This window comes from Chlorocebus sabaeus, chromosome 24 (genome assembly GCF_047675955.1).
Source record: "Chlorocebus sabaeus isolate Y175 chromosome 24, mChlSab1.0.hap1, whole genome shotgun sequence".
Lineage (NCBI taxonomy): Eukaryota > Metazoa > Chordata > Mammalia > Primates > Cercopithecidae > Chlorocebus > Chlorocebus sabaeus.
In genome coordinates, this window is record NC_132927.1 from 53,808,942 (window position 1) to 53,836,172 (window position 27,231).

The 27,231-nt window shown below is 52.2% G+C and overlaps 1 protein-coding gene across 1 annotated transcript; it reads right to left on the reverse strand.

The window, feature by feature from the left end:
- Nucleotides 1-4,035: 4,035 nt before the first annotated feature.
- On the reverse strand, nucleotides 4,036-26,484 carry ISM2 (isthmin 2). Its single transcript, XM_007987412.3, has 6 exons — nucleotides 26,338-26,484; nucleotides 14,587-14,829; nucleotides 12,622-12,967; nucleotides 8,606-8,746; nucleotides 8,282-8,353; nucleotides 4,036-6,174 (listed from the first exon to the last, which is right to left on the reverse strand). Exons 1-6 carry the CDS (start codon nucleotides 26,476-26,478, stop codon nucleotides 5,657-5,659), a joined length of 1,461 nt encoding a protein of 486 aa, XP_007985603.3. The 5' UTR covers nucleotides 26,479-26,484; the 3' UTR covers nucleotides 4,036-5,656.
- Between the last annotated feature and the right edge of the window lie 747 nt (nucleotides 26,485-27,231).

Below are 27,231 nucleotides of genomic sequence, written 5' to 3' on the forward strand. Positions count from 1 at the left end.
AGGCATTCTTGAGCTAGTCTTTCTTACTGGTAAATAGTTCCTGCCTTTTTATCCATAAAAGTAGGGGAGGGTTGGTACCTGAGTAGAGAGTGCTAACAAACACTATACCTCTACTGCCAGTGCAGCTGACTTCTCACTTTGCACTGCCCATAGCCTCTTACCCTCTTGCAAGGGTAAGTGATCACCAGATGCTGCTTTGGGATATGGAAAGTTGGGAGATTCCTAACTTGTGGCAGCTTCTGTTAGGTTGCATAGTTGCTGAGTACCAGACACTACATTGTTTACTTGCATTAACTCATTTGATCTCCATGATATGAAGTAGGTACTCTGGTCATTTGTTTTACAAGAACTTAAGTCTTGGCTTTTAAATACATGTGTTTGACATATAGCCAGGTGCAGTGGCTCAGGCCTATAGTCCCAGCACTTCGGGAGGCTGAGGCAGGTAGATCACTTGAGGCCAGGAGTTTGAGACCAGCCTGGCCAACATGGCGAAACCCCATCTCCACTAAAAATACCAAAATTAACCAATGTGGTGGCGCACGCCTGTAATCCCAGCTACTCTAGAGGCTGAGGCACGAGAATTGCTTGAGCCCAGAAGGTGTGAGCCAAGATTGCACCACTGCACTCAAGCCTGGGTGACAGAGTAAGACTGTCTCAAAAAATTAAAAAAATAAATACTTTACATACATATTTGCTACAGGTGAGCCTTGGATTTCTTAACACCCAGACTGAACAATTAAGCAGAGTTGAGATTTGCAACAAGGACTGTAGCTGCAGAGCCCATACTCAGGAAATTGTTTCTTTAACAATATGTGGTACCATTAAGTTTGCTGGGCACTGACCATGAGCCAAGTGTTGGGGATATAGTGGATTCAGACTGCCACATTGCAGGAAGAGGTAACAGTACCTGAACAGGGAGAGTCACTCCTGGACAAGCCTTGCCCTGACTTCCTGCACCCCAGCGTGGGTCAGTGCCCTCTAAGCCAGACACTACCTCTTACAGCTACAGCTATTTCCTTCGTCTATTTTTTGCCTGTTGTATTGGGTGGCAGCAAGACCTTGCAGGCTAAAACTGGTTAAAGCAGAGTTCAAGATCTGGTTCGTTTACATTTCCCAAAGCCATCTTTGGCTTGAATTATAGGAGTGCTGGGCTGAACTAATCTACATCTAGTTTGACATTACATCTGCCTCCTAGGGGTCCAAAATGACACCTTTTGCTGAAGAACCTGGACTCTAGCTTGAGTCAAATCAATAGGCCCTTCCTAACAGACCCCTCCTAACACAGAGACCATTAAAAAATGAGCCTTTGGCTGGGCGCGGTGACTCACGCTTGTAATCCCAGCACTTTGGGAGGCCGAGGCAAGCAGATCACAAGGTCAGGAGTTCGAGACCAGCCTGGCCAACATGGTGAAACCCCATCTCTACTAAAAATACAAAAATTAGCCAGGCGTAGTGGCAGGCACTTGTAATCCCAGTTACTGGCTGAGGCAGGAGAATTGCTTGAACCTGGGAGGCAGAGGTTTCAGTGAACTGAGACCAAGCCACTGCACTCCAGCCTGGGCGACAGATGAAGATTCTGTCTCAAAATAAAACAAAAAAAAACAACAAAAAAAGCCCTTTCGGCCAGGCGTGGTGGCTCACGCCTGTAATCCCAGCACTTTGGGAGGCCAAGGTGGGTAGATTACCTGAGGTCAGGGATTCGAGACCAGCCTGGCCAACATGGTGAAACCCCATCTCTACTAAAAATACAAAAATTAGCCAGGTGTGGTGGCAGGTGCCTGTAATCCCAGCTACTCAGGAGGCTGAGTGGGAGAATTGCTTGAACCTAGGACACGGAGGTTTCAGTGAGCCAAGATCATGCCATTGATTGCATTCCAGTCTAGGCGACTGAGCAAGACTCCGTCTGAATGAAAAAAAAAAGAAAAAGAGAAAGAAAAAATAAGGCTTTTCATACACATCTGGATGGAAAGTTACCAGTTCCAGAACACTTAGAATCAGTCAAGTAGAGATGACCAATACATTCGTTAAACCCAAGGCACCAGGCTAAGTGCCTGCCTTGTGACATGTGCAATTGCCATTACATGCCAGTATTGATGGCTATTCAATTCTTACCATCGCCATTTTACTGATAACATTTTGGTTAGCCATCTGAACCTTTTTAGCAGATGGTATAGCTAGAAATAAAACTGTGGACTTTGACTTGTGTTTGAATAGTAAAAGTTCCCCACTTCCTAACAAATTGGGTGAACATCCTTATCTGTAGAATGCGTATAATAGGTGCCTTGTGAGAGTGTTCGAGATGATACATGTGGAAACACTGGCACCTGGTGTCATTTAGCAAATAGTCCCTGCTGAGTCCATTCAAAAGCCCAAGTGTTTTCCCTTAAGCCAGAATGCTATTTTGAAAAGCTGGCTAATTTAGTCCAAATTGCATATCTTGGGCTAAGAGCTCTGCCTGCCTGAGAGGAAGAACAATGCACAAAAGTCGACTCCACTCCTAGAGATTCTTACTCAGTGGGTGTGGGGTGTGGCTCATAAACAGAGTTTAATAAATATCCCAGGTGATTCTAATATCAGGGATGCACTTTGAGAAGCACCTCAACATGTGAAGTAAACTTCATTGTAAAGAGGGAGGCACAGCAGCACATTTGTGTCCCTTTTGCGACTAAGGATCTAATCATTCTGTCTTCCGAGAGAGAGGTCAGCAGACTCCTATTGTTTGTTACCTAAAACTCTAGGGAGAATTCAATCTGACTAGCCTTGCCTAGCCTAGGGCCGTTTGTGAGGCAAACCAGAGGGGGTAAAATTGAGCAACACCATCTTGGTTGCTGGGGTGGCTGTTAACGTAGAAACAGTCAGTGGTATTCATGCTGGATTCATGACCACGGATGAACTCCTGGTGTTGGGGACAGGAAGAACAGCTAGTCAAGCCAGTGATGTGACTGACACCAGAAAAGAACGGAATGGAGGGACCTCTCTGGTTTCATGGGCTTCCTCTGGGCTTTGATACCAGCTGCTCTGGAAACCCTCCCTTCATCAGGCTCACTGCTCCCGCTGTTGGCGCTGCTCCTCACACACAGGTGCTCCTAAAGCCAGCTACCACCTGCGCAGTGTCTTTCTCCTTTGCACTGCATGAATAAACATAATTTCATAGCCGACCCACTCCCTAGCCCCTTTTGTTTAGCTTCTCTCATCTGTGGCCTGACATGGTAGCAATTTAGCATGCCACTTTAAACGTACAGATTTAAAATGGGGTTGGCTAAATTCAGTATGAGTAATAGAAAACCATTAGATACAGATTAAGACAGTATGTTTAAGAGGCAAGGTGAGTTATATTAGAAAGGAGGGGAATTAGCAGTTTCCTTAGAAAGCAGACTCTGGGATTACTCTGTCTTGTTACTTTTAAAAGTTTCTGCTGAAAAACAATTAGCCTCAAGCTGGGTGCAGCGGCTCATGCCTGTAATCCCAGCACTTTAGGAGGCCAAGGCAAGTGGGCTGCTTGAGCTCAGGTGTTTGAGCTCAGCCTGGGGAACAGGGCAAAACCCCGTCTCTACCAAAAATACAAAAAAAAAAAAAAAAAAAAAATAGCCAGGTGTGCTGGTGTGGGCCTGTGGTCCCAGCTACTTAGGAGGCTGAGGTGAGAGGATCACTTGAGACTGGGAGGCGGAGGTTACAGTGAGCTGAGATCGCGACTGCACTCCAGCCTGGGCAACAGACGGAGACTCTGTCTCAAAATAATAGTAATAATTAATCTTATTGGATTCCTTAGACAAGAGAAAGGGAGTGAGCATGGCTCCCATCTGGTGGCCCGAAACACTGCCCTCTCTAACCCTCTCGTATTTCTAGTTGCAGATACAGTATTTTTAGACTATGGTTCAGGACAGACTAATATACTTACCTCTGGGAGTGATCGTCATTGGAAACGTCTGACTCTCCGATTGTCTCCAGTAGCGGCTCTGGACACATCTTCCTTTACTGTGCTTCCTGACACATCCCTGTCCTTCCCCACATGTCGGGAGTGACAGTGGAGTGTCTAGGTGGGGTGCCAACTGAGGCAGAGCACAGATCCACGTCTCATCTTACAGCTGTAGTTCTTTGGGCAAGTCTTTGTTGGATCCCCTCACAGCAAATTACTTCCTGGTGCAGTAAACGTGATTTACCTCTCTGACAAAGCTCAGAGTGAATGTGCCCCTGAGGTCCAGCCAGCTCCTCACCCATCTCCAAGGCAGTGTGAATAAGGATAACTGATATTTACAGTCTAACCCCTACATGCCACAAGCTCTGCCTGCCCAGCTGGTCCAGGAAATGAAAAGGAGCCTGCTGTGGGTTAGGTAAATTACAAGCACACCCAAGGGAGCTTGACTTGGACCATAAGCAAGGGTTCCTTACACTCCTCCGCTCTGCCAGGGCCCAAAAATCTTCATCAGGCAGAATTTGAAAATAAAGTGCTTTATTGCTGAGGATCCCAGAGAGCTTCAGGGCGGCCATCTAGGGGCTAGGACTGAAGTCCCCTACCTTTTGGTGGCTCTTGTGAACAGAGACAGTTGAGACTTCAACATTTCAACCCCATAGAAGGCAAGCAAGTGTAGCTGCAGGGATGGGGAGGCAGGGAAGAGGTATGAGGTGTACCAGGAGAGTGACTATGTGCATCTCTTCCCAACTCTGAGTTCAGGGCATTCAGCGATGCTGGGAGTATGACATGGGCCACTGCTGGGAGAATTTACACCATAGAAGCTGCCCAAATGCAACAAATCAGGGCTTTTTTTTCCCCTCCCAGAGAACTGGTTTACTATAGATGTGTGACACACAGTCCTGAGCCAGTGCTGAACCCACCCAAGCCTGGCTACTGTGACAAGCTGTCACCTCCCCACTCAGGGAGTGCCAGCTCCCAGCCCTGCACATCCCTACGATCAGCAGAACAGAGAGGGCTGAGCAAAGGAAAGGGACCGGAACTGGGCAAGCCATTTCCTGCCTGGAGTCCACTTCACCTCAGCTGGGATGGCTTGCAGCCCGAGACTAAAGTGGTGTCCAACAGAAAGGCAGCTTGGGGCTACAGATAGCCTCCTGTGCAGTGGCTCGTGTCAGGGAGTGGGGAAAGAAGGGCATGTGCACCACCCAGAGATAAGGAGGGGTGGCCACCCGGGCTGGATGCCCCCCTGGCAAAGGGTGGCTATGCCCATGAGAAGAGTGGCACTTCCTCTGCTGGCCACCAGGGGCGGGTGTGAGACACTCATGGCAGATTCCAAGAATCGGGATGTTTCTGGAGCTGCTGGCTTACACCTATGTGCAGAGCCAGGGCAGAAGAGTCCAGCTCCCAAGGAGGAGAAAAATGAGTGGCCAGGCTCCCAGCAGGCAGCAGAGGGAGGCCCTGGCAGACACAGGCACGTATGCACATTTCCAGGACTCCCAGGGACACCCACCCTGGGCCCTACATACCCTTCAACCTTCTCACTAACCCCACTGAGATATCTGCCTCGGGGTCACTTGCAGAAGGCACGCAGCCTCGGACCGACCTCGCTGAGGGAGCCCTTTCCTCACCCTGTCTGGGCAGGGGTGGGGTGAGGGCCCTCCCAGGAAAGTTCTCCCGTGCAGCAGCAGCAGCAGCAGCAGCAGCCGCCTGCCCCCTCCCTGCAATGTCTGTTCAGCAGCCCCGTTACTAGTACTCCTTGGCCTCCTGCAACTGTGCCAGGTACTCCTCCTCCGGGGGGTTGTTGGTGCAGGCCCGGCCGTTGTTGGGGGGGAGCATAGCGTGGAGGCGGCTCCAGTCCCCCTTGCACAGGATCCAGGGCGTCGTATCAAACTTGAAGTGCAGCTCAGGTGAGAAGTCGGTACTGATGAGGTCGGGCATGCCGGCGCCCTTGCCACGGGTCAGCAGCCGGCTGTCGTCATCATAGCAGCAGTGCTGGGCGGCCATCGTGCTGCTGTTCCTAGACAGCATGGAGCGCAGGCAGAAGCGCGCCGTGGGCTGGTAGATGTCCAGGCGCTCTCGAGGGCCACTGGCGTCCCTCCACCGGAAGCTGCGGCCCTGATGCTCGTCCTGCAGGCTCACAGGGCTGTCCCTGGCCTCCTGTGGGTAGGCACATGGGCAGCTGGGCAGGTCCTGCAACATCTGGCTCAGGTACTTGGTTAGGAAGTCGCTCTTGCAGTTCAGCCACTTCTCACATTTGTCCACATCTGCAGAGGGCCGCAAAGTGCAGGAGGGAAGCCGGTGAGAGAGCTAGCCAGGCCCGTGTTGGGTGGGGACTGATTAACGGCCAGTGCATGGGGAGAGAAGGCCCAGGCTCCAGCTGGTGCAAAGGTGTGGCTTGGTAGGGCCTTGGGGACAGAGAGAGGCTACCCCACACCACCCAGACAACCTGAAGCAAAAAGCTCTTGCTCAGAACAGACATGGGCCAAGGGGCTGGAGCAGTGACCCAGAGGTCCTCTGCAGTGCCAGTGTCACCTCTTTAGGTGCTGAATGATGGGAAAGATCCTGAGATCTTGGAAAAGGATCTGGGGTGGGTGGAGACAGGGACAGCAACTTTTAACCAACTGGTAAGAAGGTTTCAGTATTTTAGACACTGGCCCGTTCTTGTTCTGAACGCTGCCTTTCTCAGGCGGTCTGGCCTGGGGTGAGTCACTTGGCTGCTTTGGCCTCCTGTGGTCCCCCCTGTCTATGCTGCTATCCTCCCCATCTCCACCTCGGGAAATGTGGCCTTTAAAAAAAAAACTATATTTTTATTTAATTTTAAAATAAATTATATCTCTCAACAAAAATCTGAGGCTAAAGTACAACTGTCTGAGGTTCTCTTAAATAGAAGAGCTGAGGGGCCAGGCATGATGGCTCATGCCTGTAATCTCAGCACTTTGGGAGGCCAAGGCAGGAGGTAGGAGTTCGAGACCAGCCTGGCCAACATGGTGAAGTCCCGTCTCTACAAAAAAATACAAAAATTAGCCAGGCGTGGTGATGCATGCCCGTAATCCCAGCTACTTGGGAGGCTGAGACACGAGAATCACTTGAACCCAGGAAGTGGAGGTTGCGGTAAGCTGCGATCGCACCACTGCACTCCAGCCTGGGTGACAGAGCAAGACTCTGTCTCACCGTTTCACCTGGTCCCCATGGCACCGCGCAGCAGAGGCCAGGAGCCTCCATAAACCAGAAAGAGGTGCCCCCCACACTCACCAGAGCTCTGCAGCAAGCAGGGAAGGGGGAAACACTGCAGTCACCAAGGAACAGCAGACAGAAGAAAAATGGCCTTGGGGAGCTGGCCATGAGGGAATGCGCAGAACCTTGCTCCCCACTCCCCAGAATCTGCCTGAGTGGGTGCTGTTTGCTGCGTCTTATTTCTCGTTTCCCTTCTGTGCCCTCAACCTAATGGGATGAGCTGTCCAGCCCCGGACACTGGGGCACTGATTTTGATAGTTTGAGGCCCTGGACATCCCCAAGGGACTGGAACCTTGCCCAGGATCCAGATGCTGGGATTTGGGTTTTGACTGGAAGTGAAAGAGGAGCCTGGGAAATGGTACCACGAGAGAGGGGAAGAGACACGCATTTCCCAGGCCCACCCCTGCTCTGGGAAACAAATTGCTCCTTTCTTTCTGCTCCCAAATCTTTAGGGCCTTCTTTGCAGTGCAGTGCTCACATGGGTTATGTGTGTCTTTCCCTCATGGGACCTGAGCTCCTTGAGAACAGGGACTAGGCCTCAGGCTGCTGACATCCCCTGCCCCAGCACCGTGGCCAGGCACATGATGCGAGCTCAGTAGGCTCTTGCTGTGCTGAGTGCAAGCCTTATCTGCAAGGTGGGTCTCCCTGCCTTCCTTGTAGGGTGCAAGTGAGACCAAGAGACACAGACTCAGAGTGTGCAGCTGGAAGCCTGGCTCACGCCCAGCTGTCTGGAGGAGCAGTGCTGGAGTTCTGAACGCTGACCCATTTCTGACTGCACTGTATCCTCCTCCCCAGACAGAGTCTGCCCAGGAGCCTCCAAGAGTGACCAAGGAATGGAGGGCAGAACGTACCCACCCCATCCTGCTGCCAGGGAGGATAGGCTGTGCCCCACCAGATGATCTCTAAGCTCTGCTGCTCCCATTAAGACCTTCCCAGTAGAAATACCAGCCTAGGAAAGGCCAATGGGCTGGCTCAGAAATGCCAGGGCCCCCTGTTGGGGAAGCAAGCCTTCCAGATGGAAGCTGTGCTCTCCGCCTCGTCGAGAGAGGCCAGGTTCCTGCCGTGGAATAATACCCCACCCTCCCCTGAGAGCTTGTCCTCCAGACCACCAAGGGGCAAGCCTAGCTCCCCACTCACCTTGGTCAGGCATGTCCGTAGCATTGCGGGCTAGGAGCTGCCACTCCTCAAGGAGGCCCAAGTCCTCAGTGCCTTTGGGAAGAAAGGAGGCCAGGCTGGTAGCTCCGCAGGGCACCTCAGTGCCCCGATGGGGGAAACCACCCCCCCACCTCAGAAGGCTCTCGGTACCCACAGCAGCCAAAATAGGCCTGGGACAAGGCAGGACCACCATGCTTGTGAGCTTCCTGCATCCCATCTCCCAAGCCCACTCACATTCCCAGGGGACCAAGCCTCCAGCCTAAGCCACACCAGCCACTCCTATGCAGGGGTAGGGGCTCCTCTCACCAGGACAGTTGGGCAGGTCACAGGTACGGGTCTGGGTGGTAAGGCAGCCTAAGCCACAGGACCGAGTCCTCTGCTGGTTGCCAATGCTACAGTTCCCACTGCAGGGAGACCAGGGACTCCACTCCTCCTGAGGCTCATAGTCTGGGTTAAGACAGGGAGCTGGGGGTGAGTGCACACAGCCCACAGGGCAAATCGGTACAAATCAGCACAGGGCACCCTTTCCTCAGGTGGATGCAGCCCACGCCAGGGCTTCCAGCCTCACGAATGAAGCTGGGCTGGATTTCAGCTTCCACCTGCTCCCTCGACTGGGTACCCTTCTGCCGTGAACAACCTGTGCAAATGTATCAGGTGGCCCTGAAGAGACAGTATAAGCCCTAGTCACCTATCCTATGCCAACACAGCAATAAACAGGAAAGGATACCTCGGGCTGGGAGCCATCTGACCACTATTGGTGTGACCTTGGGCAAGTCCCTCTACATCTCTGAGCTATAGATTTTTTACTTGTTTCTTGTGTCAGGGTCTTACCCTGTTGCCCAGGCTGGAGTGTAATGGTGTGATCATAGCTCACTGCAGCCTTGACTTCCTGGGCTCAAGCAATCCTCCCACCTCAGCCTCCCTAGTAACTGAGACTACAGGCACGTGCCACTAAGCCTCGCTAATTTTTTCTTTTTTTGAGACAGAGTCTCACTCTGTCACCCAGGCTGGAGTGCAGTGGCGCAATTTCAGCTCACTGTACTTCCGCCTCCCAGGGTCAAGTGATTCTCCTGCCTCAGCCTCCCATGTAGCTGGAATTACAGGTGTGCACCACCACGCCCAGCTAATTTTTAGTAGAGATGGAGTTTCACCGTGTTGGTCAGGCTGGTCTCAAACTCCTGACCTCAAGTGATCCGCCTGCCTCCGCCTCCCAAAGTACTGGGATTACAGGTGTGAGCCACTGTACCCGGCTAAGCCTGGCTAATTTTTAAATTTTTTTGTAGAGACAGGGTTTCGCCATGTTGCCCAGGCCGGTCTTGAACTTCTGGGCTCAATCGATCCTCCAGCCTCAGCCTTCCAAAATGCTGGGATTACAGGTGTGAGCCACCCACCTGGCCTAAGCTATAGTTTTTATGTCAATCAAAACCAAGGATGACAATATTTCCCTTGAACTGGAGATATTTAATAATTTTCCAGGCTGGGCATGGTGGCTCATGCCTGTAATCCCAGCACTTCAGGAGGCTGAGGCAGACAGATCGCTTAAACTCAGCAGCTCAAGACCAGCCTGGGAAATATGGCAAAACCCCACTTCTACAAAAAATTTTTAAACAGCTGCTGAGGCTGAGGCAGGAGGATCATCTGAGCCAGGGAGGTTGAGGCAGCAGTGAGCTGTGATCATGCCACTGCACTCCAGCCACAGCCACTTTGTCTCACTCCACACACAGTGAGACCCTGCCTCAAAAAAAAAAAAAAAAAAAAAAAAAAAAAGAATTTCCCTGTTACCCATAATAGGGACCCACTTCTGATCTGAGGGAGCTGAAATACACTGTGGCTGGGCCCATATCCTCAGGCTGTGCAGGGCCTGAGACCCAGTGCTTTCTGTGAAACCCCCAAAATACTGAGAGCTGGTTCCACACTTCACAGACAGGCCAGCACTGGCACCAAGAGTTTAAAGAAAATTAATGGGAGAAAAGCTGAAAAACATGGAAATTTTTCCTTTTTTTTTTTGTTTTTTTTAGAGACAGGGTCTCACTCTGTCACCCAGGCTGGAGTGCAGTGGTGTAATCACGGCTCACTGCAGCCTTGACCTCCCAGGTTCAAGTGATCCTTCTGCTTCAGCCTCCAGAGTAGCTGGGCCTACAGGCAGGCGCCACTATGCCCAACTAATTTTTGTGCTTTTTGTAGAGACAGGGTTTCAACATGTTGCCCAGGCTGGTCATGAACTCCTGAGCTCAAGCAGTCCACCTGCCTTGGCCTCCCAAAGTGCTGGGATTACAAGGCATAAGCCACCGTGCCCGGCCAATCATGGAAATTTTCTGTGAGTTTACATTATTTTAGTGAACTGGGAAGAGCCTGTCACAACCTAGTCTTAATCATAGGCGCCTCTGTCCGTTGACAAGATACCAGGGCTCCAAGGGAAATGGCTGCAACTATGCATAAAACACGTCTGCACCCAGAGGAAACCTGAACCACAACATGCAAAAATAAAAATCATCATCATGGCCGGGTGCAGGGTGGCTCACACCTGTAATTCCAGCACTTTGGGAGGCTGAGGTGGGCAGATCACTTGAGGTCAGGAGTTCGAGACCAGCCTGGCCAAGTTGGTGAAACCCTGTCCCTACTAAAACTACAAAAATTAGCCAGGCATGGTGGTCCACACCTGTAATCCCAGCTACATGGGAGGCTGAGGCACCAGAATCGTTTGAACCAGGGAGGCAGAGGTTGCAGTGTGCTGAGATTGTGCCACTGCACTCCAGCCTGGGCAACAGAGTGAGACTCCACCTCGAAAAAATAAAAAAAAAAAAAATCTGTCATCATGAGAGGCTGGTAGGCTTAAGGTAATATTTTCTGAACAGTTTGTGCTGTTGCTACGTCTTTTTCTAACAAAAATAATAAAAATAGTCAATACATTCTTTACTCCATGGTGGTACTGTATATGTCTTAACTCAGTACTCTCTACAGCCAACTCCATGTAGTAAAGATTATACCAGCCGGATCACGAGGTCAGGAGATCGAGACCATCCTGGCTAACACGGTGAAACCCCGTCTCTACTAAAAAAATACAAAAAACTAGCTGGGCGAGGTGGCGGGCACCTGTAGTGCCAGCTACTCGGGAGGCTGAGGCAGGAGAATGGCATAAACCCGGGAGGCGGAGCTTGCGGTGAGTTGAGATCCGGCCACTGCACTCCAGCCTGGGTGACAGAGCGAGACTCTGTCTCAACAAAAAAAAAAGAAAAAAAAAAAAAAATTATACCAGCAGGGCACGGTGGCTCACGCCTGTCATCCCAGCACTCTGGGAGGCCGAGGCAGGTGGATCACGAGGTCAGGAGTTTGAGCCAGCCTGATCAACATGGTGAAACCCCGTCTCTACTAAAAATACAAAAATTAACTGGGCGTGGTGGCACACACCTGTAATCCCAGCTACTTAGAAGGCTGAGGTAGGAGAATTGCTTGAACCTGGGAGGCGGAGATTGCAGTGAGCTGAGATTGCACCACGGCACTCCAACCTGGGCAACAGAGCAAGACTCTGTCTCAAAAAAAAAAAAAAAAAAAAAAAAAAGATCATACCATTCCCCATTCTATAGAGGAAGGATCTGCGGCACAGAGAGTTGAAGAATCTTTCCCAAGGCCACTCAGCTGGTAAGCAACACAGCTAGGAGTCAAAGTCACACACACAATCTGAAAATAAGGTCAGTCGTGAGTGATGGAATTTATAATTTCTCAATCCTTGGAAACTCACAGATGTAAATAAATATAATAGTAACAAATGTCTTTTGCTTACAGGATATCAGGGATTTTTGTAACAGTCAAATGTTGTTTAGAAAAAAAGAAAAAAAAAAAAGGCTGGGCACAGTGGCTCATGCCTGTAATCCCAGTACTTTGGGCGGTCGAGGTGGGAGAACTGCTTGAGCCCAGGAGTTTGAGACCAGCCTGTGCAACGTAGGGAGACCTCATCTCTACTAAAAATTAAAAAATTAGGCTGCCCTGGTGGTATGCACCTGTGGTTCCAGCTATTCCGGGGCTAAGGTGGGAGGATCGCTTGAGCCCAGGAGTTTGAGGCTGCAGTGAACCATGATCATGCCACTGCACTCCAGCCTGGGTAACAGAGCAAGCCTTGATCTCAAATAAAAAAATTTAAAAAAAAAAAAAAAAAAAAAAAAGGAAAAACTCTGCAAGCAAATGTTACTTCTGAGTTGATGATGGTGTTTGAACAAGGCCTAGGCTCCTGGCTTCCTCAGATGGTCTTGCCTGGGAAGCCTCCACCCTCTCCCCAACCCCCATTTCCACTCAGTATGTGGGGATGCCAAGATGGGGGTGCTCACCGGAGCTGACAGAATCCTTGAGGACCCAATTCCTGGGGGCCAGCCAGCCCTGGTCCCAGTTGTCTGTAGTTCCATTGAACCAGAACGCCTCCTCTTCCTCATCTTCCTCTTCGTCCTCTTGGTCCTCACCCTCGATTTCCTCTGAAGGATAATCCTTGTCTTCCTCCTTTTCCTCCCTCTTCTCCCCTGGGACCCTGTCTTTTTTATCTCCTTTGTAGTCCCCCCAGAGGAAGGACCAGAGGTCAGGCAGCCAGCTAAGGGTATCCTTGGGTGGGGGATCGCTGGGCTCAGCCAACAGGTCTATCTCCACCTGGGCCTGGGGGTCCTCCACCACCTCGATGGTCACCTGCAGGAGACAGGCCAGGCCGGCCAGTGAGGGAGGTCTTAAAGCTGCATTCCAAGGAGAGGGGGGATGATGAGGTCAGGGTCAGAGGCGAGAGGCCCAATCTTTCCTTCAAACCAGCTGTCTTCTCCTGGCTGACATTCTTGGCTAACCTTCCTGGCCTCTTAGGGCACAAGAATCACAGCTTACGGCCTGGAGGTGCATTAGAATCACTTGGGGACTCCTAATTCCCAGACGCCAGGTATGGACTGAACTGGTCTGGGCTGGGGCCAGGTATGGTGGTTCTAACACGTGCCAGGGTTGACACTCACTAGCTTAAGAGAAGCTGGCTTTGAATCCCGGCTCTGCCAGCATGCAGCTGCTGGGCCTGGGCAGTTCTGAGCCTCCAATTCCTCATGGTAGGGCTGGAAGCTGAGCGCTCCCGACACAGCAGCCCTCGGAGGAGCTCTCTTGCACCACATTATGGATGGGAAATAAGTAAAATAAAATCATTTATGTGAAACTGAACTTCGGAAACATTATTTTTGGCTATTCAGTAAAGTAACATCAGGTTCACTGAACAAAATTTGGAAAAAACCAGCAAACTATGAAGAAGAAAATGAAAATCGCCTATATTCTGGCTGGGCTCGGTGGCTCATGCCTGTAATCCCAGCACTTTGGGAGGCCGAGGTGGGCGGATGACGAGGTCAAGAGTTCGAGACCAGCCTGGCCAACATGGTGAAACCCCGTCTCTACTAAAAATACAATAATTAGCAGGGTGTGGTGGTGCACCCAGCTACTTGGGAGCCTGAGGCGGGAAAACTTCTTGAACCCAGGAGGCAGAGGTTGCAGTGAGCTGAGATCATGCCATTACATTCCAGCCTGTGTAACAGAGTGAGACTCCATCTCAAAAAAAAAAAAAAAGAAAAAGAAAGTCACCTATATTCTATCACTGACAGAAAACCTTCCAGTTTGTGTGTGTGTGTGTGTGTGTGTGTGTGTATGTGTAGGTAAGTAGAGAAAAGAAGACAGACACTTTCAAATAATTTTAGAATTGTGTTTTATACTTTTTTCCCCTTCTGACGAAGTGTTTTGTAAACCGTAGCTGCTACACAAACATGCAGAATTATTATCATGAAGGACTCACCCCAGGCAGTGGAGCCTGCAACTATAATTCTGCCAGCTGCTCTCATTTCCTCTCCTATAAAGCGCTTCAGGTGGCTGCACCCCATGCCACCAGCCCACTCCATTCCATACTGAACCCCTTCTTTAGGGGATCAGACCTGCAGGTCTTTTCCAGGAGGCCTCCTTAGATTCCTGGAATCCCTTGTAGCCTACAAAGCATTTCCCACTCACTGGTGCTCACACAGCCCTGCTAGGTGGGTACTGTTTGTCTCTTGCCATGGTCTAGAGAACAAAGGCTCAAAGAGTCAAAAGACTTGCCCAAGGCCCACAGCTCGAAACTAGAGGGGCAGGTACTCTGTCCCCTACACCACAGGGAGAGCACGGAGAGCCTGCCCTCACCCCACACAGCAGCCCCACCCTCCACAGAGTCCAGGATGCAGGGTACCCTGAGCCCACCTTATCAGCCCTGCTCCTCTCTGGGTGTCTGCAGGAGCTGCTGGCCCTTCTGCAGCTCTCACCTGGATATCAGGGTTAGGGGTACTCAAGGTTGTGTTGGCCGATCCTGGCAGTGTCTGCAGCTCCAGCAGCAAGGGAGTAACCTCCGGGGTCCTGGGAGGGGTGGCATTGCCTGGGGTCAGGGCTGCTGGCTCAGTGACAGTCCAGTGTCCACGTTGCTGTGGCTCTGCCTGCAGGCGGGTTCTGGGGAGCAGTGGTGCCTCCTCCTCTTCCCTCAGAGGCCTAGGATCTGGGGAGGCTGAGGCCTGAGGGAGAGACGGGGAAGGTGAGGTAACAGGTCAGGGCTCACCCCATGGGGACCCAGAAAAGGCTGGCCAGGCAGACCCAGGAGCCCTGGGGTCTGACTGGGTCATAAACTCACCCTGTGATTTACACCTCTCTGGAGTGTGTCTCTGTCATGTAAAATCTTCACACCACCTGCCTTAAGGCCCTCAATGGGTAAGTGAGGGTGTAGCTGGTCAGACAGTGGACTATGTCCACAAAGCACTTCCACAGCAGATGCCAGTGTGAGGCAAGAAAAGGAGGGTCATTTCACAGATGAAGAAACGGAGGCCCAAGAAGGGGAGACAGTTGTTTCAGAGAGTGGTGCCCTTTGCAGACAATGTGCCTCCCACTCCCCAGGGCCCTCACAAGCCAGAGCAGAAAGGCCCTCAGGGATGCGCCTGGTCCTATCGGGGAGTGGGCAGCAGGCCTTGGCCTTTCCCTTCAGCCCGCTCCTGTCCACTCAGCCCCGCCCAGGCCATCCACATGAGGGCTGTGTTCCTCGGTGGTGCCTCTGACCACAGTTACCTTCCTCCGCCTGCCTGCCTGGGGCCTGGCTCCTGTTTGTACTCCAGGCTGCTGGCATGGCTGACTCAGTCAGTTCATCCCTTCCAACAGCCACTGGCCATGGTGTCCTCACCGGGACAGTCCTTGCTTCAGATCAGATGGTAAGGGAAAAGCAGATCCATCTCATCTCTGACTCCTGTTCCAGCATTCATCTGCCCAGACAGTGGGGCACTAGGGGCTCAGTGGCTGCCACTTGCCTCCAGGCTATAGCCACTGCCCAGGTCTCTATGCCAGGGCAGAAGGAGCACCTCCCAGAGCTGCCTTGTAAGTCTCCGGGGCCTGGCACCTGTGGACCCTGCTTCACTCAGGCCACACCATTGCCACCCCTCCCGTCTCATACCTGGGCAGTATGGTATGGCTGACAAACACTGGTTCTGAGAGCCAGAAAAGTCTGGGTTCAAATCCCAGCTCTGCCTGTTACTAACTTCTTCAACTTGACAATATTCTCATCTGCAGATTGAGGATAATCATTCTTCCCTGCAAGGACTGTGAGAATTTTATTTATCAAACATTTCCACAGCATTTACTGCACACCAGGCACTATTCTAAACACTTTGTCACTCATTTCATCCTCCCTGTCTTACATCCTTATGGTCATGCTTGTCTTACAATGGAAACTAAGGCACAGAGAGGGCAAGTAACCTGCCTGAGGTTGCACAGACATTTAGCAATAAAGCCAGGATTTAAACCAGGCAGTCTGGGCCTAAAGCCCATTCCCTTAACCTGCGTGCTATAAAGTGATAGTATTGCATCCCCTTCAAAAATCAGCGGCTTAATCGGCCTAGTTTCTCACTCTCCCTGACTTTTTCTTCTTGAAAGTTTGGAAAGAGATTCAGAATCCTCTGTCTCTCCCTCTCTCACCTCCCCTTCTGCGGTGTCCAAACATCTGGCTCCAGGGACCCTGCAATAAACGCCTGGTCCCAGGGCAGCCGTGGGCCCACCTCAGCCCCCGCCTGGAGTCTCTTGCTGAGTCAAAGCCCTCTAGTCTAGATGGCAGGGTGGATGAGTGGAAGGTGGAACGGTGAGTAATGGAACAACTCAGCCCCTTCACTGACCAATGAGGGAGGCCTGGAGCATCCCTGAGTGCTGGCTTCCTGGCAGCTCCCACCCACAATTCCACCAAAGCCCTAACGGTGCCTGTGACTGTGTTCGGCATCTCCACTGTCTGCAGTCTCTGGGGCATAGAGACAGGCAGTCTCAGAGCAGCAGGTGTTCAGGGTTGTGCAGCCTGTTGGCTGATCGGGACACCCTAGCCCGATGGTGGCTGGGCCTGCCTGTGGCAGGTGGTACAGTGGTTATGCAGTGGTTCTCATCTGGGGACACTGGAAAGTGGCCCCAGGAGATGCCAGAAGAGGGTAGGGAAGTGAGACAGGGAAGGGGAGGTGACAGTCAAGGATGCAGTCAAGCAGCGACCGCGATGGGCATCTGCAGCCAATTCCCCCAGGCTCCTCTGATACCCCTCGAGTAGGGACAGAGCTGGGGATTTATCTGGCAACTCCAGCAGTCCTGGGTTAAAGGCTCTGGGGCTAGAAGGGAGGATCTGCTCTCCAGGCACTTCAAGTGAGCCACGTACAGCTCCCAGCAGGGCTGAGGGATCAGGGCCAGGCATCCAGAGGCCCAGCCCATAGCCAACCTCCGGGCACATCTTACACACCCGGCCTTCCTACACAATTTCTGTACCATCTGTCACTTTTTCCAACTCGAAGGTAAGTTCTATGCAGACACGAATTTTGTCTGCTTTGTTCACTGTGGGATACTGTGCTGAGCACTGTGCCTGATACATTGTAGGAGCTCAAGAAATCACTGCCACGTAAACAAATGAACACCAGCAACCCTGAGGGGCGAGTGTGATCATCTTTATGTTAAAAATGAGGCTATGGAGGCTCAGGGAGGGTAGGGGACTTACGCAAGGTCTTAAAGGTTACAATAAGAGAACTAGGATTCAGCTCAGCCTGGCCTGATCTCAACACCTGCGCACTGGTACACACCACGCATGTGTGGACAGACACTGGGGACAGTAACCCCTCGTGGGCCACCACCTTCTGTCTTCACAGAGCAGTTCCACTTTCATCATCTCAGCTGAATGTGGTGGAAATGAGTTCAGGCTGGAGTCCACATGACCGGGTTCAATCCCAGCGTATACACCTACTAGCTGCGGGACCTCAGGCAGGTTGCTGAATCTGCCTTAGTTCCTTCCTTTGTAATTTAGGGAAACACCAGCGCCTGTCTCATAGGCTTGTTCAATTGGAATAGTACCTTGTAGGTGGTGAGCACGCAAAGAACGTTACCCAGAGGTGGCGATAGCTGGTACTCAGAAGGCAGACAGGAGCCATCGGGGGCACCCCCCTTGCCAGGCAATGTGCCAGTTCTTTACACCTCATTCAGATCCCCCGAACACTGCTGCAAAATCACTCGGCAGGTGTATTCTCACGACATTCTGAGGGGAATTCTGAGGCTCCAGGTTGTTGAAGAACTCTAGCCCTATCTCACAAGACCACCTCTCTCTATCTTCTAAGCTTACATGTGGAGTTGCATGCATGTCCAAACACACAGGCCATTCTTTTGGGGGGTGGTGTCACTGCCCAAATAGAGATACATCCTGAGGCACATCTCCACCAGTTCTCTCTCTCTCTCTCACCCCTAAGCTTACCTTCGCAGGCTTGGCCAGGCAGCCTCTGGCCCATGTGTTTCCAGTTAACACAACAGAGTCCCGATCCCCACAGACCCTTACTGCATTGCACGAGCCCGCCTGCCAACCTGTTTCAGCCCCTTCACAGTTCCCTGTTCTCCCTTCTCCTTTGTGCCTCAGGGGCCAGAAACTTGTTTTGGATAATTAAATTCAGTCACCAAATGCAGGTCCCGTAGCCCTAGCTGCTGAAGCCCAGGCCCAACCACAGCCAGCCAGGCTGCACACTAAGTCATGCTGGCGGGAGGTGCTGGAGACCCAGCACACAACAGCAATTGCCTCTTTAGCCAGGCCTGAGACCCCACATACAACAGCAATTGCCTCTGTAGTCAGGCCTCTTTAGCCACAGGCAGAGGAATAGGGCTGGATTTCATTCTCCCTCAACTACCTTCCTGATTGGTAAGAACTATTCTTTTTTTTTTTGGAGACGGAGTCCCACTGAGTCGCCCAGGTTGTAGTGCTGTAGTGCAGTGGCGCGATCTCGGCTCGCTGCAAGCTCCGCCTCCCGGGGTTCATGCCATTCTCCTGCCTCAGCCTCCCCAGTAGCTGGGACTACAGGCACCCACCACCACGCCCAGTTAATTTTTTGTATTTCTAGTAGAGACGGGGTTTCACCGTGTTAGCCAGGCTGGTCTCGATCTTCTGATTTCGTGATCTGCCCGCCTCAGCCTCCCAGAGTGCTGGGATTACAGGTGTGAGCCACCGTGCCCAGCCAAGAAACCCCATGTGTTCATTCGGTACTGGGCCCCACAAAAAATATGGCCAGTTGACTTTCCAAGGTAAAGGCAATAAAAAAAGAAAGAGAAAGAAAAGTAAACCAAAAAAAAGTAGCCAGTTTTGCCGATCACCCTATATGTACAGACTCACTGGATTCTCACAACAACACTTTAGGTAGCTATGAGCATCATCATCACTTCATAGACAATACAGCCAAGGATCAGAGAGGTAAAGTAACTTGCCTGGAGTCACACAGCTAGGGGCTGGCAGAGTGGGATTTGATGTCAGTGGTCTGGCTGGAGTCTGTGCTCTTAAGCCTGGTGCTTTGCTAACTCCAGGCAGTGGCTGCACCTTCTGGTTTGCCGCCTGCTGCTCTGCAGTGCTGAATGTGCTGGATGAACAAAACACTATACAGGATGTTCAACTCTCCACATCCATCCTTTCCTTTAATCCTCATAAAAACCTGAGACTGAGATTGGAGAGGCTGGAGAATTGCCTGGGGCCTCTGAGCAGCCAAGCTTCCAGGCCCCATTCCTGTCTTTCCCTCTCTCCCTCCCTGGGGTTTCCAACCCTTTAGAGACAGAATGGTCTGGAGGTATAAGGAAGGCCATAGTTGAGGTCCAGGGAGGCGGTCAGCTGCAGGAGAAGGCTAGCAGGTGAGGCCACAGGCTTGGCACCACACAGACCTAGGTTCTAGTTCTCCCCGGCACTCACTCACTGATTGGGCTAGAAAGACCCTGCAACCAAATAAAGTCAGCCTTTAGGAAATACATCCTTTTCATTGCCACCCACCTGGCAGGTGAGACCTTGCACCTCTCCTGCAATCCAGCCCCTGCTTCCAGGCAACTGGCTGGACAACGGACCAGGACTGAAGTGCTAGGCAGGCACCCCTACCACGTGCATGACACTGCCTCAGCTTTCTCAGGGACCCCAGGCTCCTTCCTCTGCCCTTAGTTCTGTCTCAGCCCATACCCTCAACAATTGCTTCTTTCACGGCCATTTAACCCCTGCTGCGGCAGCGTGAACCACCCCCATCCCGCCCCAGGTGGGCCAGTCCTTGCAGACTGGAACAGCAGTCCTCTCTCAGTTCTCCTCTGTTTGTTTGTTTGTTTGTTTTTAAATAGAGATAGGGTCTCACTCTGCAGCTCAGGCTGGAGTGCAGTGGCATGACCTCGGCTCACTGCAACCTCTGCCTCCCCAGCTCAAGCGATTCTCCTGTTTTAGCCTCCCAAGTAGCTGGGATTACAGGTGGCTGCCACCATGCCCAGCTAATTTTTTTTTTGTATTTTTAGTAGAGACAGGGTTTCACTATGTTGGCCAGGCTGGTCTCCAACTCCTGACCTCCACCTTGGCTTCCCAAAGTGCTGGGATTACAGGCATAAGCCACCGCGCCTGGCTTTTTTTTTTTTTTTTTTTTTTTGGAGATGGAGTCTCACTCTGTCACCCAGGCTGGGGTTGCAGTGGCACAATCTCGGCTCACTACAACCTCACCTCCTGGGTTCAAGTGATTCTCATGCCTCAGCCTCCCAAGTAGCTGGGATCACAGGCACCTGCCACTAAGCCCTGCTAATTTTTTTATTTTTAGTAGAGATGGGGTTTCACCATGTTGGCCAGGCTGGTCTCAAACTCCTGACCTCAGGTGATCCACCTGCCTTGGCCTCCTAAAGTGCTAGTACAGATGTGATCCACCGCCCAGCCTTTTTTTATTTTATTTTATTTTATTTAAATAAAGACAGAGTCTCACTCTGTAGCCCAGGCTGGGGAGCACTGGTGCAATCATAGGTTACAGGAGTTGTGACCTCCTGGTCTCAAGTAATCCTCCTACCTGGGCCTTCCAAAGTGCTGGGATTACAGGCGTGAGCCACCATGCCCAGCCTCTCTTGCCTGATTCTACCCCCTCAACCCCTTTTTGGCACCAAGTCCCCAGTTCTTCTTTCTCCCATGCCAAGGTCTTCCCTTGCCTGCCAGGGACGTGGTGGGTGCCACGTTTAGGCGCCCAGGGGCTCTGGAATTAAGCAAAACTGAGTGGGGATCCCGGTTCACCACATACTAACCTTGGGTTAGTTATTGGGCCTGCTGTCAGTTTCCTCATCTCTAAAATGATGACAAGAGAAGGAACACACATGGTGGCCGTTTGAGTGGTGTTCTCATCCTAGCTAGAACAGAAAATACCCAGGACAGAGCTGGGTCACTCTGTGACTGACCAGCACTCAACGAACTGGCCCCAGCCTTTTTTTTTTTTTTTTTTTTAAGACAGGGTCTTGCTCTGTTGCCCAGGATGAGTACAGTGGTGCGTTCCTAGCTCAGTGCAACCTCAAACTCCTAGTGATCCTCCCACCCACCCTCCAACTAGCTAGCACTATAGGCATGCACCACCCACTCCTGGCTTGGCCCAGCCTCTTTAATTTAATTAATTTATGTATTTGAAGACGGGGTTGGCCAGACGCGGTGGCTCACACCTGTAATCCCAGAACTTTGGGAGGCCGAAGGGGACAGATCATCTGAGGTCGGGAGTTCAAGACCAGCCTGACCAACGTGGCTACTAAAAGTACAAAATTAGCCAGGCATGGTGGCATATGCCTGTAATCCCAGCTACTCAGCAAGGCTGAGGCAGGAGAATCGCTTGAACCTGGGAGGCAGAGGTTGCAGTGAGCCAAGACTGCGCCATTGCTCTCCAGCCGGGGCAACAAGAGCGAAATTCCATCTCAACAAAGAAGACAGGGTCTCACTCTGTCACCCAGGCTGGAGTGTAGTGGTACAATCAATCATGGCTCACTGCAGCCTCAAACTCCTGGTCTTAAGCGATTCTCCCACCTCAGCCCCCAGTAGCTGGGAATACAGGTGCGTGCCATCATGTTTGGCTAATTTTTGTATTTTTAGTAGAGACAGGGTTTCTCCATGTTGCCCAGGCTGATCTTGAACTCCTGAGCTCAAGTGATCCACCTGCCTTGGCTTCCCAAAGTGCTGAGATTACAGTTATGAAACACCGCGCCCGGCCCCCAGCCTCTTTTTGTCACTATCCACATGTCTGGTGCTTTTTCATCCAGTACTGCATCTGACAGAACGGGTTCTTATTTTATTGTGGGAGTAAACTGAGGCTCAGCAATAGACCTGCCCAGAGAGGTGGGGGCCACATTTTGTTCACAAGGCTAATGATTTTTTTTTTTTTTTTTTTTTTTTTTGAGAGGGAGTCTCGCTCTGTCGCCCAGGCTGGAGTGCAGTGGCATGATCTCAGCTTACTGCAACCTCTGCCCCCTGGGTTCAAGTGATATCCTGCCTCAGCCTCCCAAGTAGCTGGGATTACAGGCGCCCACCACCACGCCTGGCTAATTTTTGTATTTTTAGTAGAGATGGGGTTTCTCCATGTTGGCCAGGCTGGTCTCGAACTGCTGACCTCAGGTGATCCACCCGCCTCGGCCTCCCAAAGTGCTGGGATTATAGGCGTGAGCCACGGCACCCAGCCTAATGATTCTTTTCAAGACTTCAGATGAGCAGATTGGAGCATGACATGCAAAGCTGTACAATAAGGTCCCCAGCATAGCTCCTTCTAATGACAGACCTGGCGCCTGGCTAGGCTTAACTTTTCTGTGCCTCAATTTTTTCATCTGGAAAATGGAGATAATGCCCATGTCAAAGTGGTGTAACAATGAAATATTCTCATGTTAAGAAATTCATATGGACTCTGTAAGGCCCAGAGAATGCTCACTTCCCTTTCAGCAACTTTACTTTTAGATCCAGGGATTTGATGTTCTTTAGCTTCTTCATTAAGGTCTTTGGGCTGGTCAGTTATTTCTTTTTTCTTGTTTATTTATTTATTTATTTTTATTTTTGAGACGGAGACTCACTCTGTCTCCCAGGCTGGAGTGCAGTGGCACAATCTCAGCTCACTGTGACCTCTGCCTCCTGGGTTCAAGCAATTCTCCTGCCTCAGCCTCCCGATTACCTGGGACTACAGGTGCTCACAACCATGCCCAGCTAATTTTTGTATTTTTAGTAGAGACGGGGTTTCACCATGTTGGCCAGGCTGGTCTTAAACTCCTGATCTCAAGTGATCCACCCTCCTCAGCCTCCCAAAGTGCTGAGATTACAGGTGTGAGCCACTGCACCCAGCCTGGTCAGTTATTTGTGACACACCACCCAAGTCCCTAGAATAGCAATCTGCATTCTCTCAACATGACTCCTTAAACTAACACCTTTGCCATAGACAGCTTTAACACAAATCATGCAGACTCATGGAACGATGTCAGAATTGGACAGGACCACAACGATGACTTACGCTCTCTTGGCTCTCTTTTTTCATTTTATTTATTTATTTTTGAAAAAGGGTCTTGCTTTGTCACCTAGGCTGGAGTGCAGTGGCACCATCTCAGCTCACTGCAACCTCCGCCTCCTGGGCTCAGGAGATCCTCCCACCTCAGCCTCCTGAGTAGCTGAGACTACAGGGGCGCACCATCACGCTCAGCGAATTTTTGTATTTTTGTGGGGGTAGAGATGGGTTTTCGCCATGTTGCTCAGGCTGGTCTTGAACTCCTGGGCTCAAGCAATTCTCCCACCTTGGCCTCCCAAAGTGCTGGGATTACAGGTGTGAGCCACCGCGCAGGCCCCTCTTTTTAAATGTGAGAAATCATCCGAGGTGAGTCACACGTGCATTAATGACCCACTGGGATCAGAACTCCAAGCCCTAGACTCCAAGTTCTGCTTTTTCATTGTGACACTAATTTGTTTTCACATGTTTTTGGTGACTCTGCCAGGCTTTGTACTGGAGCTGAGGATATGATTTTGGCTCTGAAATAGCTCATCCTCTAGGGTGTTCTCGTTAGGGGAAGATTTGGCAAACATGCTAAAAATAATTACAATTCAAAGCAGTAAGTACTAAAATAGAAAATATTCATGCCAAGTGAACAGAAACAATGCCAATTTAGTTAATTTTGTTATCACTGTCATCTCTATGTGGGAGGAGGGACTGGCGAGAGGCTTCATCTGTCTACAGCAGTCATTCTCCACTACGGGCAGTGGGGATGGGGTGTCCTACAGGAAGCACATGGAGTGTCTGGTCCTGGTGGGGAGGCGAGTGCTACAGGCACCTAGTGGGTAGAGGCCAGGAATGCTTCTAAACATTCTATAATGCATAAGACAACAGCCCCTACCACAAAGAATTATATGGCCCAAAATGACAAGGGTGCTGAGGCTGAGAAGAGCCGGTCTAAAGGATGCATTTTCTTTTCTTTTCTTTTTTTTTGTTGAGACGGAGTCTTGCTCTGTCGCCCAGGCTGGAGTGCAGTGGCCGGATCTCAGCTCACTGCAAGCTCCGCCTCCTGGGTTTACGCCATTCCCCTGCCTCATCCTCCCGAGTAGCTGGGACTACAGGCGCCCGCCACCTCGCCCGGCTGGTTTTTTGTATTTTTTTAGTGGAGATGGGGTTTCACCGGGTTAGCCAGGATGGTCTCGATCTCCTGACCTCGTGATCCGCCCGTCTCGGCCTCCCAAAGTGCTGGGATTACAGGCGTGAGCCACCGCGCCCGGCCTAAAGGATGCATTTTCAATAGGGGCAATAAGCAGACCTTGTGAGAGACCAAAAAGTCTTAAGATATTACAATGGTTTGTGACATTCCAAAGGGCCATAATACATAAACAGACAATATATCTGTGGTATTAAAATGTCATGGGGAAGTCAGGCGTGGTGGCTCATGCCTGTAAGCCCAGCACTTTGGGAGGCCAAGGCAGATGAATCACTTGAGGTCAGGAGTTTCAGACCAGCCTGGTCAACACGGTGAAACCCCATCTCTACTGAAAAAACACAAAAATTAGCTGGGCGTGGTGGCAGGCATCCATAATCCCTGCTACTTGGGAGGCTGAGACAGGAAAATCAGTTGAACTTGGGAAGTGGAGGATGCAGTGAGCCGAGATCAAGCAAGACTCCATGTCAAAAAAAAAAAATTCGGCCGGGCATGGTGGCTCACGCCTGTAATCCCAGCACTTTGGGAGGCTGAGGCAGGTGGATCATGAGGTCAGGAGCTCAAGACCAGCCTGGCCAAGATGGTGAAACCCTATCTCTACTAAAAATACAAAAATTAGCCAGGCACGGGGGCAGGCACCTGTTATCTCAGCTACTCAGGAGACTGAGGCAGGAGACTAGCTTGAACCCGGGTGACAGAAGTTGCAGTGAGCCAAGATCGTGCCACTGCACTCCAGCCTGGGCGATAGAGTGAGGTTCTGTCTCAAAAAAAAAAAAAAAAAGGAAGAATAGCCGGGCACCATGGCTCACGCCAGAAATACCAGCACTTTGGGAGGCTGAGGCAGGAGGATTGCTTGAGCCCAGAAGTTCAAGACCAGCCTGGGAGACAGAGTGAGACATCATCTCTACAAAATAAAAAACAAAAAGATTAGCCAGGTGTGGTGGTGCATGCCTCTGGTCCCAGGTACCTAAGAGGCTGAGGCTGGAGGATCGATTGAGTCTGGGAGGTTGAGGCTACAGTGAGCTATGATCACATCACCACACTCCAGCCTGGGTGACAAAGACAGACCCTGTCTGAAAAAAAAAAAAAAAAAAAAAAAGAGAGAGAGAGAGAAAGAAAAGGAAGGAAGGAAGGGAAGGAAGGGAAACAAGGGAAACAAGGGAAACAAGGGAAGGAAGGAAGGAAGGAAGGAAAGAAGGAAGGAAGGAAGGAAGGAAGGAAGGAAGGAAGGAAGGAAGGAAGGAAGGAAAAATGGCAAGATGGGAAGAACTATTCTGGCCTCCTACAGCTCAGTAGATGGAAGGACCCAGGACCCAAGACCGAAGGCCACCTGCCACACAGGCCTGCTCCTGCATACCCTAATACAAGTCTAGCTGTCTTTGTGCCCATGGGAATGAACGTCCGCTGCATTCCACGGGGCAATAAGCTGGACTGTAGACCCCTCAGTGACTGGAAGACACGGGGTTTGACAGACCATGGCTTCTCTCCATGGCCAACACCACTCTTCCATCTCATTACTGTTTTATACCCCAACGCCCACCCACAGTCCACGACGACAGCGCCAGTCTCGGGCTGGCCACCCCTGCCCGTAGCTGGAGAGCCCCACTGTGCCTCCGCTTGTCTCATGGAAGGGGCTCACCTGACCGTCTGAACCTCAGCGGCCCCGGCCCGCCACTCCGCAAAGCGCCAGCTTCCTCGCACCGGCGGGACTCCCCTCCAAGCCAGCGAGCACCTGGACAGGCGGCTGCAGGCAAGGTTCGCTCAGGGCGAGGAAGCCTGGCCACTGCGGAGGGTCGGCCACCTCACTCCGCACAGAAGTCAAACTTGTCCCCCGGCTGGTCCGCAGCAGCAGGTCTCGCAGCCATGCGCAGGGAGTGGGAGCCCCGAGGTCCGGCGCACCTGGCCGGCGCTCGGTGTCCGGGAGCTTTCGGCCGGCCCTGGCCCCTCTCTCTCCCTCGGGGGGTCGCAGCCTGGGTATGTCCCGGTCCCGCTTCCCGCACGGCTAGAGCCGGCGGGTCGGGGAGGGGGGACCGCGCGCGCCGCAGCCCGGTGCCGCCGCCCCTCACCTCAGCCAGCCTCGTGCTGTTCCCAGGCTCAGGTCCGCCGCGCCCCGGCTTCCTCGCGGGGAGCCCTCGCGCCACGGCCAGCAGCGCCACCAGCAGCAGCACGCAAAGGAGCAGCCCGGCTCGGTCGCGGAGCGCACGCATCGTCTCGGTCCCGAGGCCGCTCTGCCTGCGCCTCTGCCCGCGGCCGCGAACCCAGTCGCGCCCCGCCTCGCCTCCTCCGGGGGCGGGACCTGGGGATCCTGAGGGGCGTGCGGGGCGGGGGACGCGCAGCTCGCACAGCCTCTCCGGCCCCTGCGCCTCGCGTGGGCGTCCGCACAGCTCTGGGGTCAGCCCACCTGGACGTCCCCTGCTGTCCTCGGAGGGGACCCTCGGCGCTCCCCGACCCATCTGGGCCCTGCGGGCGGCTGTCTTTGATCTGGCCGCCTCCCCGCCCTGTCCCCGCCACTGTCGCGGTCGCAGCCCCCAGCGAATTCCTGTTGGCGAGAAGCTGCCGCCCGGCGCGCTCCGGCCCCTCGCTGCGACCTGCGGGGCCCTGAGGGTCCGACGCCACCTCTGCCCTCCCCTACCGCGCTCCCACTGCGACCTGGACCGGCGGTGCCGCGCGGGCGAGGGAGGGGCAGCCGGACGCGAGAGTGGTGCGAGTCTTCGGATGCCGGGCAGATGTTTGGTTGCGCCACGAGGAGGGATTGCTAGGGGGAAGCCAGGGCTCTTCCCAGTCTACTGCCGGAGGTGGAGACCAGAGCAGAGGCACAAGCCAGCACCTGCCACTCTGCGCCCAGTGTCCTCGGAATGTTCTCAGAGCATTTTTGAAAACCGGAGAGCCGGCCGGTGGCTCACGCCTGTCATCCCAGCACTTTGGGAGGCCGAGGCAGGAAGATCACTTGAGGTCAGGAG